The 18,867-nt window shown below is 43.1% G+C and overlaps 1 protein-coding gene across 1 annotated transcript in view; it reads left to right on the forward strand.

The window, feature by feature from the left end:
* Ildr1 (immunoglobulin like domain containing receptor 1) overlaps positions 1 to 16,962 on the forward strand; it is a 37,288-nt gene extending 20,326 nt beyond the window's left edge. Inside the window, exons 6-8 of the mRNA XM_075955400.1 lie at positions 11,742 to 11,873; positions 12,073 to 12,863; positions 16,285 to 16,962. Of these exons, the coding sequence (XP_075811515.1) occupies positions 11,742 to 11,873; positions 12,073 to 12,863; positions 16,285 to 16,326 (965 nt within the window). The 3' untranslated portion in view covers positions 16,327 to 16,962. The remainder of the gene's footprint in view (positions 1 to 11,741; positions 11,874 to 12,072; positions 12,864 to 16,284) is intronic.
* Positions 16,963 to 18,867: the final 1,905 nt, after the last annotated feature.

Consider the following 18,867-nt stretch of genomic DNA (forward strand, 5'->3'; position numbering starts at 1 on the left):
TGTGTGTGTGTGTGTGTGTGTGTGTGTATTTGATCAAGTCAACTTTTTTCTCTCCCAGGTCAGAAGTAGAATAGAAACTTTCAGCACTCTAGCCATGCCTTGGTGTTTTTGGCAACCTGTCTCCATCCCAAAACTCTCCAGGGATTCTGGCTACCAGCCATCTAATTAACACATGGAAGCTACTCATCCATCTGGAGAGCCCAGGCATTTTAGGAGTTATATTTCATAAACCAGGGACAGAGACCAAATGTTTCTTATTCTATTACGATCTCACAACACTACTTAGAGATGAGATGAAAAGAATAGGGAGGGAAATAGAGAAAGGTATTGAGGCATTATATCTTATTTTACATACCAATCCCAGTTCCCTCTCCCTCCACCCCTGCTCCCCCCACCTTCTCCCTACATCACCTCACATCTATCCACTCTGGCACAACACTCTAGGCAGGACCAAGGCTCTCCTGCCCCCGTATCTAGGCTGGGCAAGGTATCCCTCCATAGGGAATAGGCTCCAAGGAGTCAGTTCATGCACTAGGGATAAATACTGGCTCCACTGTTAGTGACCCCAAAAACTGCCCAAGCCACACAACTGTCACCCACATTCTGAGGGCCTTGTTTGGTCTTTTGCAGGTTCTCCATCTGTCAGTCCAGAGCTAGTGAGCACTCAGTTGCTTGGGTCAGCTGTTTCTGTGGGTATCCCCATCATGATCTTGGCCGCTTTGCTCATAATATTGCTCTTCCCTCTCCATGACTGGACTTCAGGAGTTCAGCCCAGTGCTTAGCTGTGAATCTCTGCATCTGCTTCCAACAGTTACTGGATAAAGGTTCTATGATGACAAGGAAGTTATCAATCTGATTATAGGGGAAGGTCAATTCAGGCACCCTCTCCACTATTGCTTAGATTCTTAGCTGAGGTCATCCTTATGGATTCCTGGGAATTTTTCTAGTTCTTTGTTTCTCCCTAATCCTGTAATGGCTCCCTCTTTTGAGATATCTCTTTCCTTGCTCTCCCTCCTTGTCCTTCACCCAACTCCTTCCTGACCCCTCATGTTCTCCTCCCCACTCCCCTTCTTCTCTCCCCACTCCCCAATCACCCTCCTCCTCCCTCCATACTGCCAATTTACTAAGGAGATTTTGTCTACTTTGTCTTCCCAAGGGGATGTATTTATGTCTCTCTCAGGTTCTCCTTGTTTCTTGTCTTCTCTGGGGTTGTGGGCTGTAGGCTGGTTATCCTTTGTTTTATGTCTAATATCCACTTATGAGTAAGTAAACACTGTGTTTGTCTTTCTGTGTCTTGGTTACCTCACTCAGGATGATTTTTCTAGTTCCACCCATTTACCTGAAAATTTCAAGATGTAATTTTTTTATCACTTAGTAATATGCCATTATGTAAATGTACCACATTTTTTAATCTGTTCTTCAATTGAGGGACATTTAGGTTGTTTCCAGGTTTTGGCATGAATAACGCTGCTATGAACATATCTGAGCAAATGTCCTTGTAGTATGAATATGTTTCCTTTGGTATATACCCAAAAATGATATTGCTAGTTTTTGAGGTAGATTGATTCCTAATTTTCTGAGAAACTGCCATACTGATTTCCAAAGTGGCTGTACAAGTTTGTACTCCCACCAGCAATGGAGGAGTGTAGGATAAGCTTTCATTAATGTTTTTGATCTTAGCTATTCTGACAGGTGTAAGATTGTAGTAGGAGGTGGCTTGTTTGTTCCTGACTGCTCAGCCCTGAAATAATCACACAGAAACTGTATTAATTAAATCACTGCTTGACCTATTAGCTCTAGTTTCTTATTGGCTAGCTCTTACACCTTACTTTAACCCATTTCTGTTAATCTGTGTATTGCCACATGGCTATGACTTACCAACAAGGTTCCATCTGGCATCTATCTATGGCGGAGCTACATGGCTTCTCTCTAACTCCACCTTCTTTCTCCCGGCATTCAGTTTAGTTTTTCCTGCCTAACTCTGTTCTGCCCTGCTATAGGCCCAAAGAAGCTTCTTTATTAATCAATGGTAATCACAGCATACAGAGGGGAATCCCACAATACCTCCCCTTTTCTGTCTAAATGAAAAGGAAGGTTTTAATTTTAACATAGTAAAATTACATATAACAAACAGGTATCAAGCAAGAATTACAGTTACAATATTTATATCTATGTTATCGTCCATCTTTATAACATGGTATCTCAGAGTCATTTTGGTTTGCATTTCCTTGATGCCTAAGGATATTGAACATCTCCTTAAGTGTCTTTCAGTCATTTGAGATTCTTTTTTCTTTCTTTCTTTTTTTTTTTTTTGGTTATTCGAGACAGGGTTTCTCTGTGGCTTTGGAGCCTGCCATTTGAGATTCTTCTGTTGAGAATTCTGTGTTTAGATTTGTACCCCATTTTTAAATTGGATTATTTGGTATTTTTGATGACCAATTTCTTGAGTTCTTTATATATTTCTGAAATCGGTCCTCTGTTTGATGTGGGATTGGTGAAGATCTTTTCCCATTCAGTAGGCTGTCTTTTGTCTTATTGACTATGTCTTTTGCTTTACAGAAGCTTCTCAGTTTCAGGAGGCCCCATTTATTTATTGTTACTCTCAGTGTCTGTGCTACTGGTGTTATATTCAGGAAGTGGTTTCCTGTGCCAATACATTCAAAGCTACTTCCCACTTTCTCTTCTATGAGGTTCAGTGTGGTTGTTTTATATTGAGGTCTTTGATCCATTTGGACTTGAGTTTTGTACATGGGGATAGATGTGGATCTATTTGCATTCTTCTACATGTTGACATCCAGTTATGTCAGAACCATTTGTTGAATTCATTTCTTTTTTTCCATTGTATAATTTCTTTGTCAAAAATCAGGTGTTCATATGTATTAACATCAGGTTTTTTTATTTGATTCCATTTGATTCCTGTCTGTTTTAGTGCCAATACCAAGTTGTTTTCATTACTGTAGTTCTGTAGTAGAGTTTAAAGTCTGGGATGGTGAAGCCTCCAAAAGTTCCTTTATTGTGCAGGTTCGTTTTGGCTATCCTGGGTTTTTCTGTTTTTTCATATGAAGTTGAGTATTGTTCTTTTAAGGTCTGTTAAAAATTGTGCTTGGATTTTGATGGGGATTGCATTGAATCTGTAGCTTGTTTTTGGTAAGATTGCCATTTTTACTATGTTGTTCCTACCTCTCCAAGCATGAGAGATCTTTTCATTTTCTGATATTATCTTCAATTTCTTTCTTTAAAGACTTAAAGTTCTTGTCATACAGGTCTTTCACTTGTTTGGTTAGAGTATCGCCAGGATATTTTATGTTGTTTGTAGCTATTGTGAAGGTTAATGTTTTTCTGATTTCTTTCTCAGCCTGTTTATCATCTGTATATACGAGAATCACTGATGTTTTTTTAGTTAATCTTGTATCTGCCACATTATTAAAAGTGTTTATCAGCTGTAAGAGTTCCCTGGTGGATATTTTGGAGGTCACTTCTGTAAACTATCATATCATTTGCAAATAGTGAAAGTTTGAGTTCTTCCTTTCCAGTTCGTATCCCCTTGATCTCCTTTTGTTGTCTTTTCGCTTTAGCTAGAACTTCGAGTACAATATTAAGTAGATATGGAGAGAGTGGACATCTTTGTCTTGTTCCTGATTTTAGTGGGATCATTTTGAGTTTCTCTCCATTTAGCTTGATGCTGGCTGTTGACTTGCTGTATATTGCCGTTTTTATGTTTAGGTATGTTCCTTGTATCCCTAATTTCTCCAAGACCTATATTTTTGAAAGGGTGTTAAATTTTGTCAGAGTTTGTTTTCCTCATGTAATGAGAGATAATGTGTGTTTTTCTTTCAATTTGTTTACGTGGTGGATTATATTGATGAATTTTTGTATGTTGAACTACCCCTGCATCTCTGGGATGAAGACTACTTGATCATGGTGAATGATTTTTTTTTTATGTTTTCTTGTATTTGGTTTGCCAGTATTTTACTGAGTATTTTTGCATCAATGTTTTTGAAGGATATTGGTCTGTAATTGTCTTTCTTAGTAATATCTTTGTGTGATTTGGGTATCGGAGTAACAGTCACCTTGCAAAAAGAGTTTAGCATTGTCCCTTCTGTTTCTATTATGTGGAACAATTTGAGAAGTATTGGCATTAGTTCTTCTTTGAAATTCTGGTATAATTCTGTACTGAAACAATCTGGCCCTGGGCTGTTTTTGGTTGGGAGACTTTTGATGACTGCCTCTATTTCTTTAGGAGTTGTAGGTCTATTTAAATTGTTTATCTGTTCTTGATTTAATTTTGGTATGTGGTACCTATCCAGAAAATTGTCCGTTTCCTTTTATTTTCCTATTTTGAGGAGTACAGATTTTTCAAGTATGACCTGATAATTTTTTGGATTTCTTCTGTGTCTGTTGTTATGGTCCCCTTTTAATTTCTGATTTTGTTAATTTGCATTTTGGTTAGTTTGAATAAATATTTGTGTATCTTTTTGATTTTCTCAAAGAATCAAATCTTTCTCTCATTGATTTTTGTATTGCTTTCTTTGTTTCTACTTTATTGATTTCAGTCTTCAATTTGATTATTTCCTGGTGTCTACTCCTCTTGGGTGAGTTTGCTTCTTTTTGTTCTAGAGCTTTCAGGTGTGTTGATAAATCACTAGTGTGAAATTTCTTGAGGTTCTGGTAGAATTCTGTGCTGAAACAATCTGGCCCTGGGCTGTTTTTGTTTGGGAGATTTTATGAAGACACTTGGCACTATGAATTTTCCTCTTAGCACTTCTTTCAAAGTGGCCCATAAGTTTGGGTATGTGTGTATTCATTTTCATTGAATTCTAGGATGTCTCTAACTTCTTTCTTTATTTTTTTCCTTTACCCTGGAGTGATTCAGTTGAGCATTATTCAGTTTCCATGAGTTTGTGGGCTTTCTGAAATTAGTATTGTTGTTGAATTCTAACTTTAAGTCATGGTGATCCAATAAGATACAGGGGTTATTCCAATTTTTTTTTGTATTTGTTGAGGTTTGCTTTGTTACTGAATATGTGGTCAATTTTTGAAAAGGTTTCATGAGGTACTGAGAAGAAGGTATATTCTTCTGTGTTTGGATGGAATGTTTATAGGTGTCCATTTGAGTCATAACTTCTGTTAGTTCCTTTATTTCTTTGTTAAGTTCTGTCTGGCAGTCCTGTTCAGTGCTGAGAGTGGTGTGTTGAAGTCTCCCACTATTAGTGTGTGGGGTTTCATGTGTGATTTAAGCTTTAGTAATTTTTTTATTTTACAAATGTGGATGGGCCTTTTATTTGGGGCATAAATGTTCAGAATTGATACTTCATCTTGATTTTTTCTGTGATGAATGTGAAATGTCCTTCTTCATCTCTTTTGATTAATTTTAGTTTGAAGTCTATTTTGTTAGATATTAGGATAGTTACACCAGGTTGTTTCTTAAGCCCATTTGATTAGAAAATCTTTTTGCCCAAACCTTTACTTTGAGGTAATGTCTGTCTTGGTAGTTGAGGTGTGTTTCTTGTATGTAGCAGAAGGATGGATCCTGTTTTCATATCCATTCTTTTAGTCTGTGTCTTTTTATAGGTGAATTGATACCTTTGATATTAAGAGGTGTTAATGACCAGTGATTATTAGTACCTGTTACTTTTGGTTTTGTTGTTGTTGTTGATATTGTGTGTGTGTTTTCTTTCTTTGGGTCTTGCTGGTATGGGATTATCTATTGCCTGTGTTTTTGTGGGTGTAGTTAGCTTCCCTGGGCTGGAATTTTCTTTCTAGTACTTTGTGTTGGGCTGGATTTGTGAATAGATGTTGTTTAATCTGGTTTTGTCATGGAATATCTTGTTTTCTCCGTCTATGGTGATTGAGAGCTTTGCTGGGTATAGCAGTCTGGGATGGCATCTGTGGTCTCTTAGTGTCTACAAAATGCTTATCCATGACCCTTTGGCTTTAAGAGTTTTTGTTGAGAAGTCATGTGTAATTCTAATAGGTCTATCTTTATATGTTACTTGACCTTTTTCCTTTGCAGCTCTTAATATTCTTCATTTATTCTATATCTTTAGTGTTTTGATTATTATGTGATGAGGGGACTTTTTTTGGTCCAGTCTTTTTGGTCCAGTTCTGTAAACTTCTTGTACTTTAATAGGCATATTCTTATTTAGGTTGAAAAGGTTTTCTTCTATGATTTTGTTGAATATATTTTCTGTGCCTTTGAGCTGGACTATTCCTTCTCTTCCTATTATTCTTAGTTTTGGTCTTTTCTTGGTGTCCCAGATTCCCTGGACATTTTGTGTTAAGAGTTTGTTGCATTTAACATTTCCTCTATCATATGTTCAACACCTGAGAGTCTCTCTTTCAGTTCTTATATTCTGTTAGTTTGCTTGTAACTGTAGTTCCTGATTGTTTACCCAGATTTTCCATTTCCAGAATTCCCTTGGTTTGTGAGCTTTTTTTTATTGCCTTTAAATTAGTTTTCAAGTCTTGAACCATTTTGTTCACCTGTTTGTCTTTTCTTGGCTTTCTTTAAGGGATTTGTTGTTTTATTCTAATTTTTGCCTTTTCCTCTGCTTTTGTAAGGGATTTTTTTATTTCCTCTTTACGGACCTCTATCATCTTCATAAAGTTATTTTTAAGGTCATTTTCTTCTGCTTCATGTGCATTGAGATGTTCAGGTCTTGCTGTTGTAGAACCACTATTTTCTGGTGGTGCATCTTACTCTTTATGTTGTTAAATGTGGTCTTACACTACCATCTGTCTGCCCATCTCTTCCTCCAGTGGGTGTAGGTGGGGCATATGATTCAAGGGGTCCCTCTTCCTCCAATTGGTACATGTGGGGCCTGTGGCTTGGGTGATCACTGTTCCTCCTAGTGCAGGCTGGCCATGCCTCTGGTGAATGCTGATCTGTTTCAGAAGCTCCTCCAGGTGTAGGCGGGACCAAGACTCTGGTGGTCAGAGATGACCTTGAGAGTGGTTGGAGGTGCAGAGAGGCTGCTCCCAGGTCACTGGGGCTTTGCTGAATGGGGGGTGGAATGGGATGTGCCTCTAGGAACCATGGCCTAGAAAGTAGAAGCATTAGTTCTTAAACTGAAGCTCACACTAAATCATATAGAGGTCTTGGTCAAAATTAGTTGCTGTCCCTCCCTCCCAGACTTCCTACCCAATAGTCTGGGGGAGTAGGGCCCTAGAATGTGTATTTCTCAGACTTCCCCAGGTGATGTGAAGCTTGTGCTGGGGAAGGGGAGAAGGAACAGAAGCTCTTAGCATAAGCTTTCTTTGGATTGAAATTTCATCCTTTAAAAGAGCAATTTTGGACCAGCAAAATAGCTTAGTGGGTAAGGTGCTTGCCACCAAGCCTGATCCCCTGAGTCCTGTCCTCAAGACCCACATGGTGGAAAGAGAAAACTGATTTTTGGCTTCCACATATGCCATGGCACATGCATGCCTGCACAACACACACACACACACACACACACACACACACACACAAAGACTATAATAGCCCTAAAATTTAAGTTGCAGAATAGATGATAAAGGCAAAAGAACTTAAAGAATGTCCTATAAAGTTCCTTCCTTAGTAAAGAGATAGGAGTTGAATCAACTGTTTTAACTGGAAGTGCTTCTTTTTATGTATTTGTTTCAAGTAACATTTGATTTGCCTGTGAAGTTCCACATGGTAGAAAATCTGAGAAATTAAAAAAAAAAAAGAGTCAACTAAGCCAAGTCCCGAGAGATAAGCACTCTTGTCATCATGGTCCATGGGGAAGAAGACAGTCCTAAAGGAAGACTTGATGAATTGCTCATGATGATAGACACCCAACTCAATCTGTGATGTCAGCTCAGTGATCTGCGTCTGGTTTCAGCGCTTGTGTTCAAGGTTGCATGGTGTCTTACAGGAAAAGAGAAATGGCTTTCATTGAATGTCTGCCCCATGTGTGCCCTTTGTATCTACTTCCTCATGGAATCCCCACCACAGCCTGCCAAAGGCATATTGTCCTCACTGTTTAACAGGCAAGATCAGAGAAGTCTCATAGCTGGGAAGTAGGAGTCACCTGCACAGTGTTAAGCCTCTGATTTGTGTCTGTGTGGTGTCCCATGTAGGGACTGCCACAGCCTCTGTGGACTAGCTGAGGCTATATAAATTCTTTGAAGAGGAGAAAATAGCAAAGGACTCAATATGAGTCTATGGAGCTTCCTACCTTTCAGCTTTTTGGACAGAAGCCATGGAGAAGTCACTGTCATGGGAGTAGTCACGTGTGAGATGAGATAAGTCTTCACGGGATGATGCCTTAGATCACAGGGCATTAAAAGCAGGCAGGACTGGGGGCAAAACTGGCATGGATGATGTATGCATGTGGTCAGTGAGCTGAGAAACAAAGGTTTGGTTTCTTTTCGGTGGCTGGAGCTTGCTCATTTAAAAGAACCCATGAAATGAAGAGCTGCAGGCCGTCAGCTGAGGTCCTTGGATTTGATCAGACAAGCTCACGTTCTTGACTTTCCTGACAAGTTCAGGGATGAGATGAATGGCAGAAAGGGGCAGGAATGGTTAAAGAAAGAACGCTTTCTGAACAGGGGAAAGATTCTGATGCTGTGTTGTTTTTATTTTTAGACCCTGAAAGCCCTAAGGATGTTTATAAGTAGAGAGCCAAATGGGGATAAATGGCAGCCCCTACTTAAGAAGTGGGGTGACCCTGAGTGAGTGGTGTTACTTTGAAAGCAGAACTGAGTCTACCACACAAGGGCTATCCTTCAAAAGGAAAGAGACAAGAGTGTAGGCAGCCTGACCTCTAAGGAGAGAGGTCAACTACATGTGGAGGATAGTCAGCGTACAAGGGAGAACAATTGAGGGAGCCCACAGCCTGCCACAGTTTCTGCAAGTCAAAGTCCAGCGCTGGAGACAGAGCTTAGTGGCTTTCATGAGACCTCTGGGTTTGATCCCAATACTTCAAGGAAACAAATGTGCTTGATGCAGAAGGAAACCTCCAGAAGGATGCTGGAGATTCTAGATCATCTCTCCTCCCATCACAGCCCATTTCCCCAGCCAGCTCCCACCTTTCTGAGTTGTAACATGGGGGCTAGACAGACCAATAAAAGTGGTCCTGAGATTTCACAGATACAGATAATCCACCTAGTATTGGTAAACAATCCTCATAGGACGTAGAGATGAAAGTTTTTGAAACTGAGACTGATTTTTTTTTCTACAAGAACTAGAGAAGCTTCTCATATCTCTGAGTTACTGGTCTCCCCTCCCCCAGAGAATCTCTCTCTCTCTCTCTCTCTCTCTCTCTCTCTCTCTCTCTTTCTCTCTCTCTCTCTCTCTCTCTCCAGGAGAGAGTGAGACATGGAGAGATTTCTCCAATTACATAGATAGACCTTGTTGATCTAGACCCTGCGCTGTTGGCTCCCTGTGAGGGCTAGTTCCTGGCCTTAGCAAAGAAAATGCAATCAGCTAGAAATTCACGGGGACCTGAGCAGCAGGGTGCGTAGGAGGAGGAAAGACATGTGTGATAAAAAATCTTGCAATGGTTCCCATCCTGAAGAGGACCCTTTGAGGCCCCATGGCTTAGCTGGGGCCAGGATGCCTCTGCGGATGGTTCCCAGAGGCTAAAAGGGGTCTGGGGTTCCCTGAAGCTGCTGAGGGCGTTAATGAGAAGACTGGCCAGTCAGAAAATACAAAGGCCTGGGGGGCCACAGGGTAGAAGGAAGGTAAGAAACAAGCGGGAGAGGTGCTGGGAAGAATGGTGAGCCTCCTGGGCAAGGGAAGTTGTAAGGTCTCCGTGGACATGGGGGTGGGGAGGGGAGGAAGGGAGTGGTGGTTTCAGAGGGGGGTGAAATGTTGTCACCTCTGTCCCTAGTAGATGTCTTACGCATTATGCCCTGGCTCTTCCCTTGGAGGGAGTCAAAGATTAGTGCTGTTTAGATTCCACGTGTGTGTTTCTTTCTCCTAGAGCGAAGGCCAAAGAAACAATTTGTTATAACCATGAGAGTTTCTATCTGCTGACTCACTTTTCAGGCATTCCATATGTTTTGCCTCATTTAATGCTAGCAACTCTGCGCAAGACCTATTCTGTCTAGCCTGGAGACTCCGAAAGCTTCAAATTGCACAGCTAGAATTGTCTGGCCCTCAAAACCTTTATTTAAAGAAGCTTACCCCCATGTTCCCATTTCTCAGAATTTCCTTGAGTCCTCAGCATCCAGGTCCAAGCTGACAGAAACCGTAACATACCCTCAGGTTTCTCAGACTACGGCAGACCACAGGCCACTATGAAGCATTGGGTCGGAATGCAACTTCTGTCATCTCAACTTCCTCATTTATTTGCCCATGTTAAAAGACATCTCCAGACCAGGCATGGCGGCTCATGCCTGTAATCTCAGTACTCTGGAGGCAAGGCAGGAAGATCATGAAGTTTTATGCCAGCCTGGACTATAGAGTGAGACCCTGTTTTTAAAAACCAGAGGCTGGGAGGTTGGGGGGGGGGGCTGTGGGAAAGGTTTGTTTTTGCATAAAATCCTTGGTGTGCTGATAGTGGCCAGTAGAGGGGGCTGTTAAGCGCTTGCCCCTGTCCCCTTTGAGGCTGGAGCACTGTGGGTTGGTATTAAGGTGTGGCAACTCTAGGAGCTGTTTTGCGTTTGCACTTGATTTCCTCTTGGCCGGGCTGTGACATACCAATAGGGCTGGAGCACTGGACGTTTTGGGGTACTCTGTGGCAACCACTTCCTGTTGTGTTGGGAGATGGCCTCTCAAGGGCCTCAGCAGATCGCCCACCCTGTGTGGCTGGGTAGAAAAATACCTGCCTTCTGCCCTGTTCTTCAGTGTTGGAGGGAGACCAAGGCAGAGCTGGGCTGGTTTACAGATAACCCTGCAGTCGCTGAGACGACAGGGTGGAGGCCCATCACCCTGCGTAGTAGCATGCATCTGTTCCACGCATGGACAGGCAGAGTCTTTGGGAGTCAAGTGGGACTTGCCCGCAGTTACCTCAAAATGGAAACAAAAACAAATAAGTGTTTGTACTTTTATTGCACTTGCTGCAGATTGCATGCTTCAGAACAGCCACACCTAGGGGACCCAAGGGACATTTCATAGACCCTTTGTGTTGCTTTTTTTTTACACAGTCTTTTCTCCAATAAGGGAATATTTCCCTTCCATTTGCCTGTCCCATCTCTAATTGGGGGAAGCCCCAGCAGCTAGTAAAGGAGAAGCCTAGAAAGGCTCCGCTACAGCTCACTTCAGCTTTATGTATCCCGGGCCTTCCCCCACATGGTTTCCCTCACCCAGGGCTGGTGGAGCAGCTGGAAACACGCTTTAGCATCACACCATAGCCTTGTTCTTCCCCCCAGAACAGACAACCCCGAGCTTGCCCTGCAGGCTCACGAGCCCTGATTCGTAGACTCCTCTAAGCCTCTGCTTGTGGGGCTTTTCTGTGCAGCCTGAAGTTTGATTGACTGTTTATATGCGTGCACCTGCCTACGCTCTTCAGGTGACCTGGAGAGCGAGCGACCGGAGGATATGTTTTCAGGCTAGGGAGTTGTGTTTTTAAAAATAGACCTCCCTAGGGTGTGAGAGATGTAGTCTTTAATATAGGAAATGCAATCCCTTGCTAAAGACCTACCAGAGTCGCCGGTTCCCTTTACTCTTGCTTCCATGCAAATTAGCTAAGAATGGGTTCCAAGGCAAGAAGCTGGAAGCACAGACCGAGTGAGGTGGGAGGTGGGGGACTCTCACTGGCTAAGGGTCTGTGTTTCTCCTTCTTCCCCTGCAGCCCTGGCCCGCCACCGCTACACGAAGCAGGTTCAGGCCCTAGGTCCTCAGATGATGGAAAAACCCCTGTACTGGGGGGCGGACAGGAGCTCCCCAGTTTCATCTTATGCAATGAACCCGCTGCTGCAGCGAGGTAAATTTTGCCAGAAAGCAATGGGAGGAAGAGGGCAGAGGGTGAGGGCAGACGTATGGCCCGCCCACAGAGGAGCTGCATGCCCAGTGGAGTGGGAGGGAGTGGAATCTTGCTAAGGAACATGCCACTTTAAGAGCTGCTTCCTAGAAGGATGTCTAGGGACCGCAGTTCAGTGCGCCTTATCTTTGCTTCCATTCAGATTTGTCTTTACGGTCCAGCCTTCCACAGATGCCAATGACCCAGACGGTTGCCCACCCTCCAGTGCCCAATGGTGTTCTGGAATATTTGGAGAAAGAATTGCGGAACCTGAATCCAGGCCAGCCTCCCGATCTCAGAACCAAATCTGGCTACCCTTGCAGCATGCTGTCCTCCCTGGGCTCTGCAGAGGTTGTGGAACGCAGAGTCATCCACTTGCCCCCGCTGATCAGAGACCCACTGTCCTCCAGGACCAGCAGCTCCTCACACCAGCAGCGGCTCAACCCTGCTTCTTCTAGACGCTGGGATCCGAGTGAGGGCAGGAGGCAGCGCTATCACTCGGATTTCCTCCAAGAGCTCCAGGATCGGGGGATCAGACCCTGGGTCCCAGGGAGAAGGGAGTTGGACCCCCATTGGAGTGGGAGGCACCACCGCTCTAGGCCCCACGAGTCCTCCATGCCCTGGTCAGACTGGGACAGCCTGAGCGAAGGCCCCTCGTCCAGTGAGGCCCCTTGGCCCCCCAGACGTCCAGAGCCCCGGGAAGGTACCCAGAGGCATGGGAGACGCAGGCACCGCAGCTACTCGCCTCCCTTGCCCTCGGGCCCCAGTTCTTGGAGCTCTGAAGAGGAGAAAGAGTCACTGCCCAGGAATTGGGGTGCCCAGCGCCACCACCGCCGCCATCGCCGCCGTTCACAATCCCCAAACTGGCCTGAGGAGAAGCCACCCAGCTACCGTTCACTGGATGTCACCCCAGGCAAGAACAACAGGAAAAAAGGGAATGTGGAGAGGCGCTTGGTGAGCCTGGGGCATCCTATGGAGGGTCGGGCATGACCAGTGGCCCCACAGCCAGCATCTTGTCCACAGCTGACACAGGCCCTGCAGAGTCCTTTTCTGCATAAGGGTCGGGGCAGGCTGGGGCACACTGTCTTTTCTTGGAAGGAAAGGGCCGAGTCAGTGCAGGGTGCAGAAGAGGCCCAGGGCTTGCATCCCATTTAGGAGTAAAACTTTAGAGTGCTGTGAACACTGAAGGTGCTGGCCACTGTGTAGCAGTCTAAGGAGTAAACCCAGGAGAACACAGGACATAAGCGCCTCTGGCCTTTCAGGCATTTTTTTACTTTTTAGAGGCATGATTTTTAAGTCAGGTGTGGTGGCACACACCTTTAGTCCCAGCCTGTAATCCCAGCACTCAGGAGGCTGAGGCAGAAAAGCTGCCTCAAGTTCAAGGCCAACCTGATCTACCGTCCGAAACCCCGCCTATGATATTTTTATGAAAATGTTCCACCATTGCTCAAATGTAAATGAACTACTTACTCAGGCAATTTATGGGCTACCAATGAATAGCTCTTCTCAGGCCAAAACCTTTTCATCATTTTCTTCTGCTGAGACAGGCAGGTCTCAGGAAGCTCTGAGGGGAAGTCCCAGAAGAAGGGCATAATCGAAGAACAGCAGTCTCTTAGGGGCTTTGAAGGACATACCTAACATTACACACACACACACATTTAAAATCAAATGTGTGTGAAGGTGAGGTGCAGGGTGTTTCTCTAGGGCCAGCTGAGGTGGAAGAGCGGCGTGAGGAAGGCAGTGAAGCCCAGCATGTGCTTCCGAAATCACCAATGGTGTTGTGTCAGCTCACAGGTGTCCTGTGGGCGCCAAGATCTGCAGTATTGAAAGCAGCTCCTGCCAGCCCTGGGCACTGAACTGTGTACATTTTGCATGTGTCGTATACCCCATGCGGCCCTGTACTGTGAGGGCCTCTGAGATTTGTGTGCCAGTGACCCTCTGCCCTGGGCTGGTCTCTCATGCCCCTCTTTGTCTTAGCTGACGCTTAAGGAGTGAGCTCATCCACACATGATAAGGTCAATAGAACAAATCCTGGAAGAAAGCACAGAAGCAGTTAAAGCTGGAATATCTAGAACCACCATCACATATAGTATCTAAATATGCCTCTTCCTTTTAGTAGAAAAAAATGCGATTTCAAGTTTTGCCTCCAATATCTGAGCTCTATTTTCTTTTAGGTTTCTTTTTTCTTTTTTTTTTTCATCCAGTTAACTTACTTAGCTTCTTCTAAGCCTTGGAATCTAAGAGGAAGGGTACAAGACATTATGTTCTAGACACTGAGGCAGTCCTGATTCATTTAGCCTCACACGGCTCAGAAAGGCTGAGTAACAAAGGCAAAACACATAGCAATAGAGAATGAAGTCCACGTCTGAACATAGCCCTCTGGTTCTTAAGCTTTTTCAATAACCCACACTGTTTCCTCAGATGAAAGGCAATTTTTGAGATCAATAATGCTTTCTAGTGATCAATTTTCTCCAATTATCAATATTTTTTAAAAAAAATTAAGAGGTACATAAGAAATAATTCTGCCATAATTTTTATTTATAAAATTACCCTTGAGAAGCAAAGATTTTGTCCAAATAATTTAAAAAATTCCCCATTGTCTGAGTTTGTTTTTTAGAATTATCACTTAATTGCATCCAACTTTCTACTTATATTCTGTCAGTGGCCAGAAGTCCAGGACCAAAGCTTGACTCTGCAGATTGGTTCATTTAAAGGGTGCATTTTTGTGTCTCTGTAGCTTTATTGTGAAGGAGACTCTGTGCTGGTGCTCAATGCTTCCTCCATAGGTGTCTGAAGACACTGGAGCTCGCTGCTTTCAGTATTGTGCACCATTAGGCCACTAGATGGTGACTTTTGATTGAGCAGCGCTCGAAGTTCCTCTATTCCTTGCATTAAAAATACGTTATCACTGTTAAATCAGGCTTTATCAGTGACATATTTACCTAAATAACTTTAAATAAAATATTCATTAAACTATGTTAATAATTATTTAATATTTTTGAGAAATGTCCATTAAAATATTTTAATCAGAGAAACAGGAAACAGATATTTTAGGCTCATATGGCACCTTTTCTCTCAAGAGTAATGTTTAATAAATGTACACAATCTAGGGATTCTGTGCACCTGACCTCCTGGCCATCTAAAACAGGCAAGAGGTGCTGTCTGCTCAGTGCCCAGGAAAACACAAACTTCCGCTGTGGCAGCGCCTACTCAGCTTGACTCCAGCTGAGCTCTCCCTAGCTGGTGGCCTTTTCACTCAGAGAAAGCGAAGCAGGAACTTCAAGCTTTCCACTCCGGTGGCTTCAGAATGAATGAGCCCTGTGTCCCTAGCCTCCTTCAGATTATCTTTCTTTCCAATCTCACCCTAATAGAATGAGCTCCAAGACCCTCTGGTATTATCTTCACAGCCTGACCCACATATGTCTTCTAGTGAGAAGAAAGCCACGGTGTTTGCTTCTGCGCTAACCTCAAATGCTCTGTAGTGACTAACAGGGATTATATTTTTGTCTTAAGTTATTTATTTATTTATTTATTTATTTATTTATTTATTTATTTTTGGGATCTGTGATCTTCTACTTTGAGTGTCCCTAAGCATGCCAAGATCTTCCTGGACAAAGTCCCTTTAGTCCTTTTTGGTGTTGACTGTTTTCTGTGCCAGTGAACAGACCCTGGAGAGTATTCAGATTAGAACCCTTGGCCCTGAAAACTCACTCAATACTGAGAAACAGATTTTGAAGCAATCTGATGCACATACCCACGCAATATCTATGACTGTTCATCATAGAGCAGGTGTTTTCCCTTCTCAAATAAGACGAGGATGATCTTGTTCCTGAACTCCAGCTGTAGATTTGCAAAAATGCAATGAAATTATCCCCGTCCCTGAAAGGCATGGAGAGGTTTGAGTAGCATAAACCACAATTCTTGCCTTAAATGAGTAGGAAAAACAAACACACAACAGACCCACAAATAACAACTTTCGAAGGAGTTTGTTCATGAAAAGTTTGAAAAATAACAAGAGGACTACTAGAGTCTAAAGCTGAATGAAAGGGTTGAGGAGGAATTGTTCAGAGTATAAACAGGGAGCAGAGCTGTCTTTGCGCTAAATCTTGAACTAACTAGTAAGTGAAAAACAGGCCTTCCATCTACGGAAGACTTAGAGATATTACAAAAACGACAGTGAGGAAAGAGTAAATAAGATTAGAAATTTTCAGAAGTTGTCATTACTTAAGGAAGGCCATCGAGAGGAGAAAGCGGCACCATGAAAGGTCAAGAAGTAGTCAGCCCCCACTTGGCGGGTTGGACCAGCTCACTTTGGGTGCTACAGGCTTGGGCTGTAGACTGGGCTGACTGTAGTTCTTGTGTTCTTATTCCTCAGGAGAGAGAGAGCTCCCATAGTGGACGGAGTGTGGTCATTTAGTCTCCAGGCACAGTGCTGTTTCTTGGATCCCATGTGTCCTCAGCATTACCAAGATTGCCAGCTGCGTTGGAAGGGCACAACACATCTGTGTCTTACAGTTTGGGAATAAGACTCAAATAGAAGAGCTTTCAAAACAGGACTTTATGGGATTAATAGCAAGCTCCCCCCTTGATCATGCCCTGTCTGTATTACATGATCTCTGACTTGTAAGGGACGCTACCTAGGATGTGATCCCCTGGGAACATAGTGGCCCACGTGTTCAAGTGGGTCATGATACTCAGGACCAAGGCAGTGTCATAAGAACAACTCAGGAATCTTTAAGAAGAAATCAAACGTGTTTCAGGAACAGGAAACCTATGGAGTATTATGGGTAAATTCCCATGGAAACTTCCTGTCCCTCTCTTGAACTTCTTGAGGGTTTTTCCACATTGTGGTCCTGAGCATTTCTGGGTTTCCAGTTCTACTGCCTGCAGGAGTTCTATAGCCCTGTCCCTTTCGCGGACTGTTTACTGCAGCTCTGAACAATCACAGGGAAGCAGTTTTGCACCAACCATATTCTTTTCTTTTTTTCTTGCTCCTTTCTCCTACACTTAATTTATTTTCTTATATTTTATAGTATAATAATGCTAAGATCACTTTAAGTACCTCCAAGCACTACACAGCTATAAACAAGAAAAATAAATGTAATGGACCGAAGATTCCATCCCAAGGAAATATCTGCTTTTTTACCTTGGATCTTTACTTTTCTTCATTGATTTAAGCCTCTACCCCAGTAAATCTCATAGAAGAATCAGGCACTATATGAAGTTCTGAAATGATCCTTCTCCTGGGACTACTGACTGCTTTAGGGTTGTGATCTCCCAAGCATTAGCATGTAGGCAGGCTTTGCTGCTCAAGGGTCCCAGAAAGAAAGAGCTGAGCCCTCCCTGTAATAGGGCCTATGACTGCTTTCCATTTTCCATATGGTTGGTTCACAGATATTTTTATGATTGATGTGTAGGCTTTTTTTCTGAGTAGGTTGGAATGAGGTGGTTCTAACAATATTGATACTGTAAAAAAAAAATCAGCAATACCCCTGTCTATATGGTTGTGAGCTCAATCTAGAGCTATGTGTATCAACCCATCCATTTTTCTCCAGACTTATAATTAGAAGTATGGGGGCATGGGGTGTACTAAATTTCTGTGTTTGTCAGGGGTTGCTTTCAGGATTTTTGAAATTGAAACTTAAATTAGGAAACAGGAAAAATAATTAATAGCTAATGTACACATAAAATTCAGTAGTTTGCACTATTCTGGTACAGAAGAGTTGACATTGACCCACTTTTCAGCTTATTTCTTGGTGAAGTATAATTTTGTAAATCAAAATTATTGAAAATAGATTCTTGTCTCATACAATACATCTTGACCACAGTTTCCCTCCTTCCACTTCTCCCAGCTCCCTCACAGCTCCTTCCAGCTCCCTTCTTCCCTGAATCCACTGCATCTCCATCTCCCATCAGAAAAGAGCAGGCCTACAAGAGAAAACAACCCATCAAGACAAAAACAAAATACAATAAGGCAAGGCATGATTCCTCACCCTGAAGCTGGACCAGGCAACCTTAAAGGAGGAAAAGAGTCCCAAGAGCAGGCAAAAGAGTCAAAGATACATCTGCTCCCACAGTCAGGAGTTCCACAAAATCACCAAGCTAACAGCCAGAACATATAAGCTAAGAAAGAACCTAGTGCAGACCCATGCAGGCCCTGAGCTTGCTGCTTCAGCCTCTGTAAGTCCCTATGAACCCTGCTTAGTTGGTTCAGTGGTTTATGTTTTCCTGGTGTCCTCCATCCCTTCTGACTCCTTGAGTCCTTCAGCCCTCTCTTCTGCAGGATGCCCCAAGCTCCAAGGAGGGACCTGATGGAGACCTCCAATTTATACTTGATCTGTATGATGTCTGGCTGTGTCTTTGCATCTGCTCCCATCTGATGTAGGAGGAAGTCTCCCTGATGACGGCTGACAAGGCATCGATTTATGTGTACAGCAGAATATCATCAGGAATCACTTCATTATTGTTTGTTAAATATTTGTTTTAGCTTTCCTTTCTTTTCTTTTCTTTTCTTTTCTTTTCTTTTCTTTTCTTTTCTTGAACAGTTGTATTTGGTTCCACCATAGGTCTCCGGGCTAACCAGGCTCCAGTTTCTGACCATCCAAGCAGTGTAGGACATGGGCTCTCTCTCCTGGTATGGGCCTCAGTTAAAGCAAACATTGGTTGGCCACTTGTCGTGGCCCGTGAGGGTCCAACATAAATTCCCTAATTCCTCAAACCGGCTGGAACGGAGTCGCGAGGAAAAGAATCGACACAGCTTACACCGTCATCATGGAAAATGGCCAGATTGCCTTTTATTCTCCAAACATTTTATATACCCACACCAAATTGAGCGGAGGAAGGGGGAAAACACATTACGCCATTCCTTAGGCAGCCAAGTGCCTGGACTCAAATCACATCCACTTCTAGCAGTCAGGTAGGCCCTGAATTAGCATCTCTATAAGACATCCTTCCAAAT

The sequence above is a fragment of the Microtus pennsylvanicus genome, chromosome 1, assembly GCF_037038515.1.
Source record: "Microtus pennsylvanicus isolate mMicPen1 chromosome 1, mMicPen1.hap1, whole genome shotgun sequence".
NCBI lineage: Eukaryota > Metazoa > Chordata > Mammalia > Rodentia > Cricetidae > Microtus > Microtus pennsylvanicus.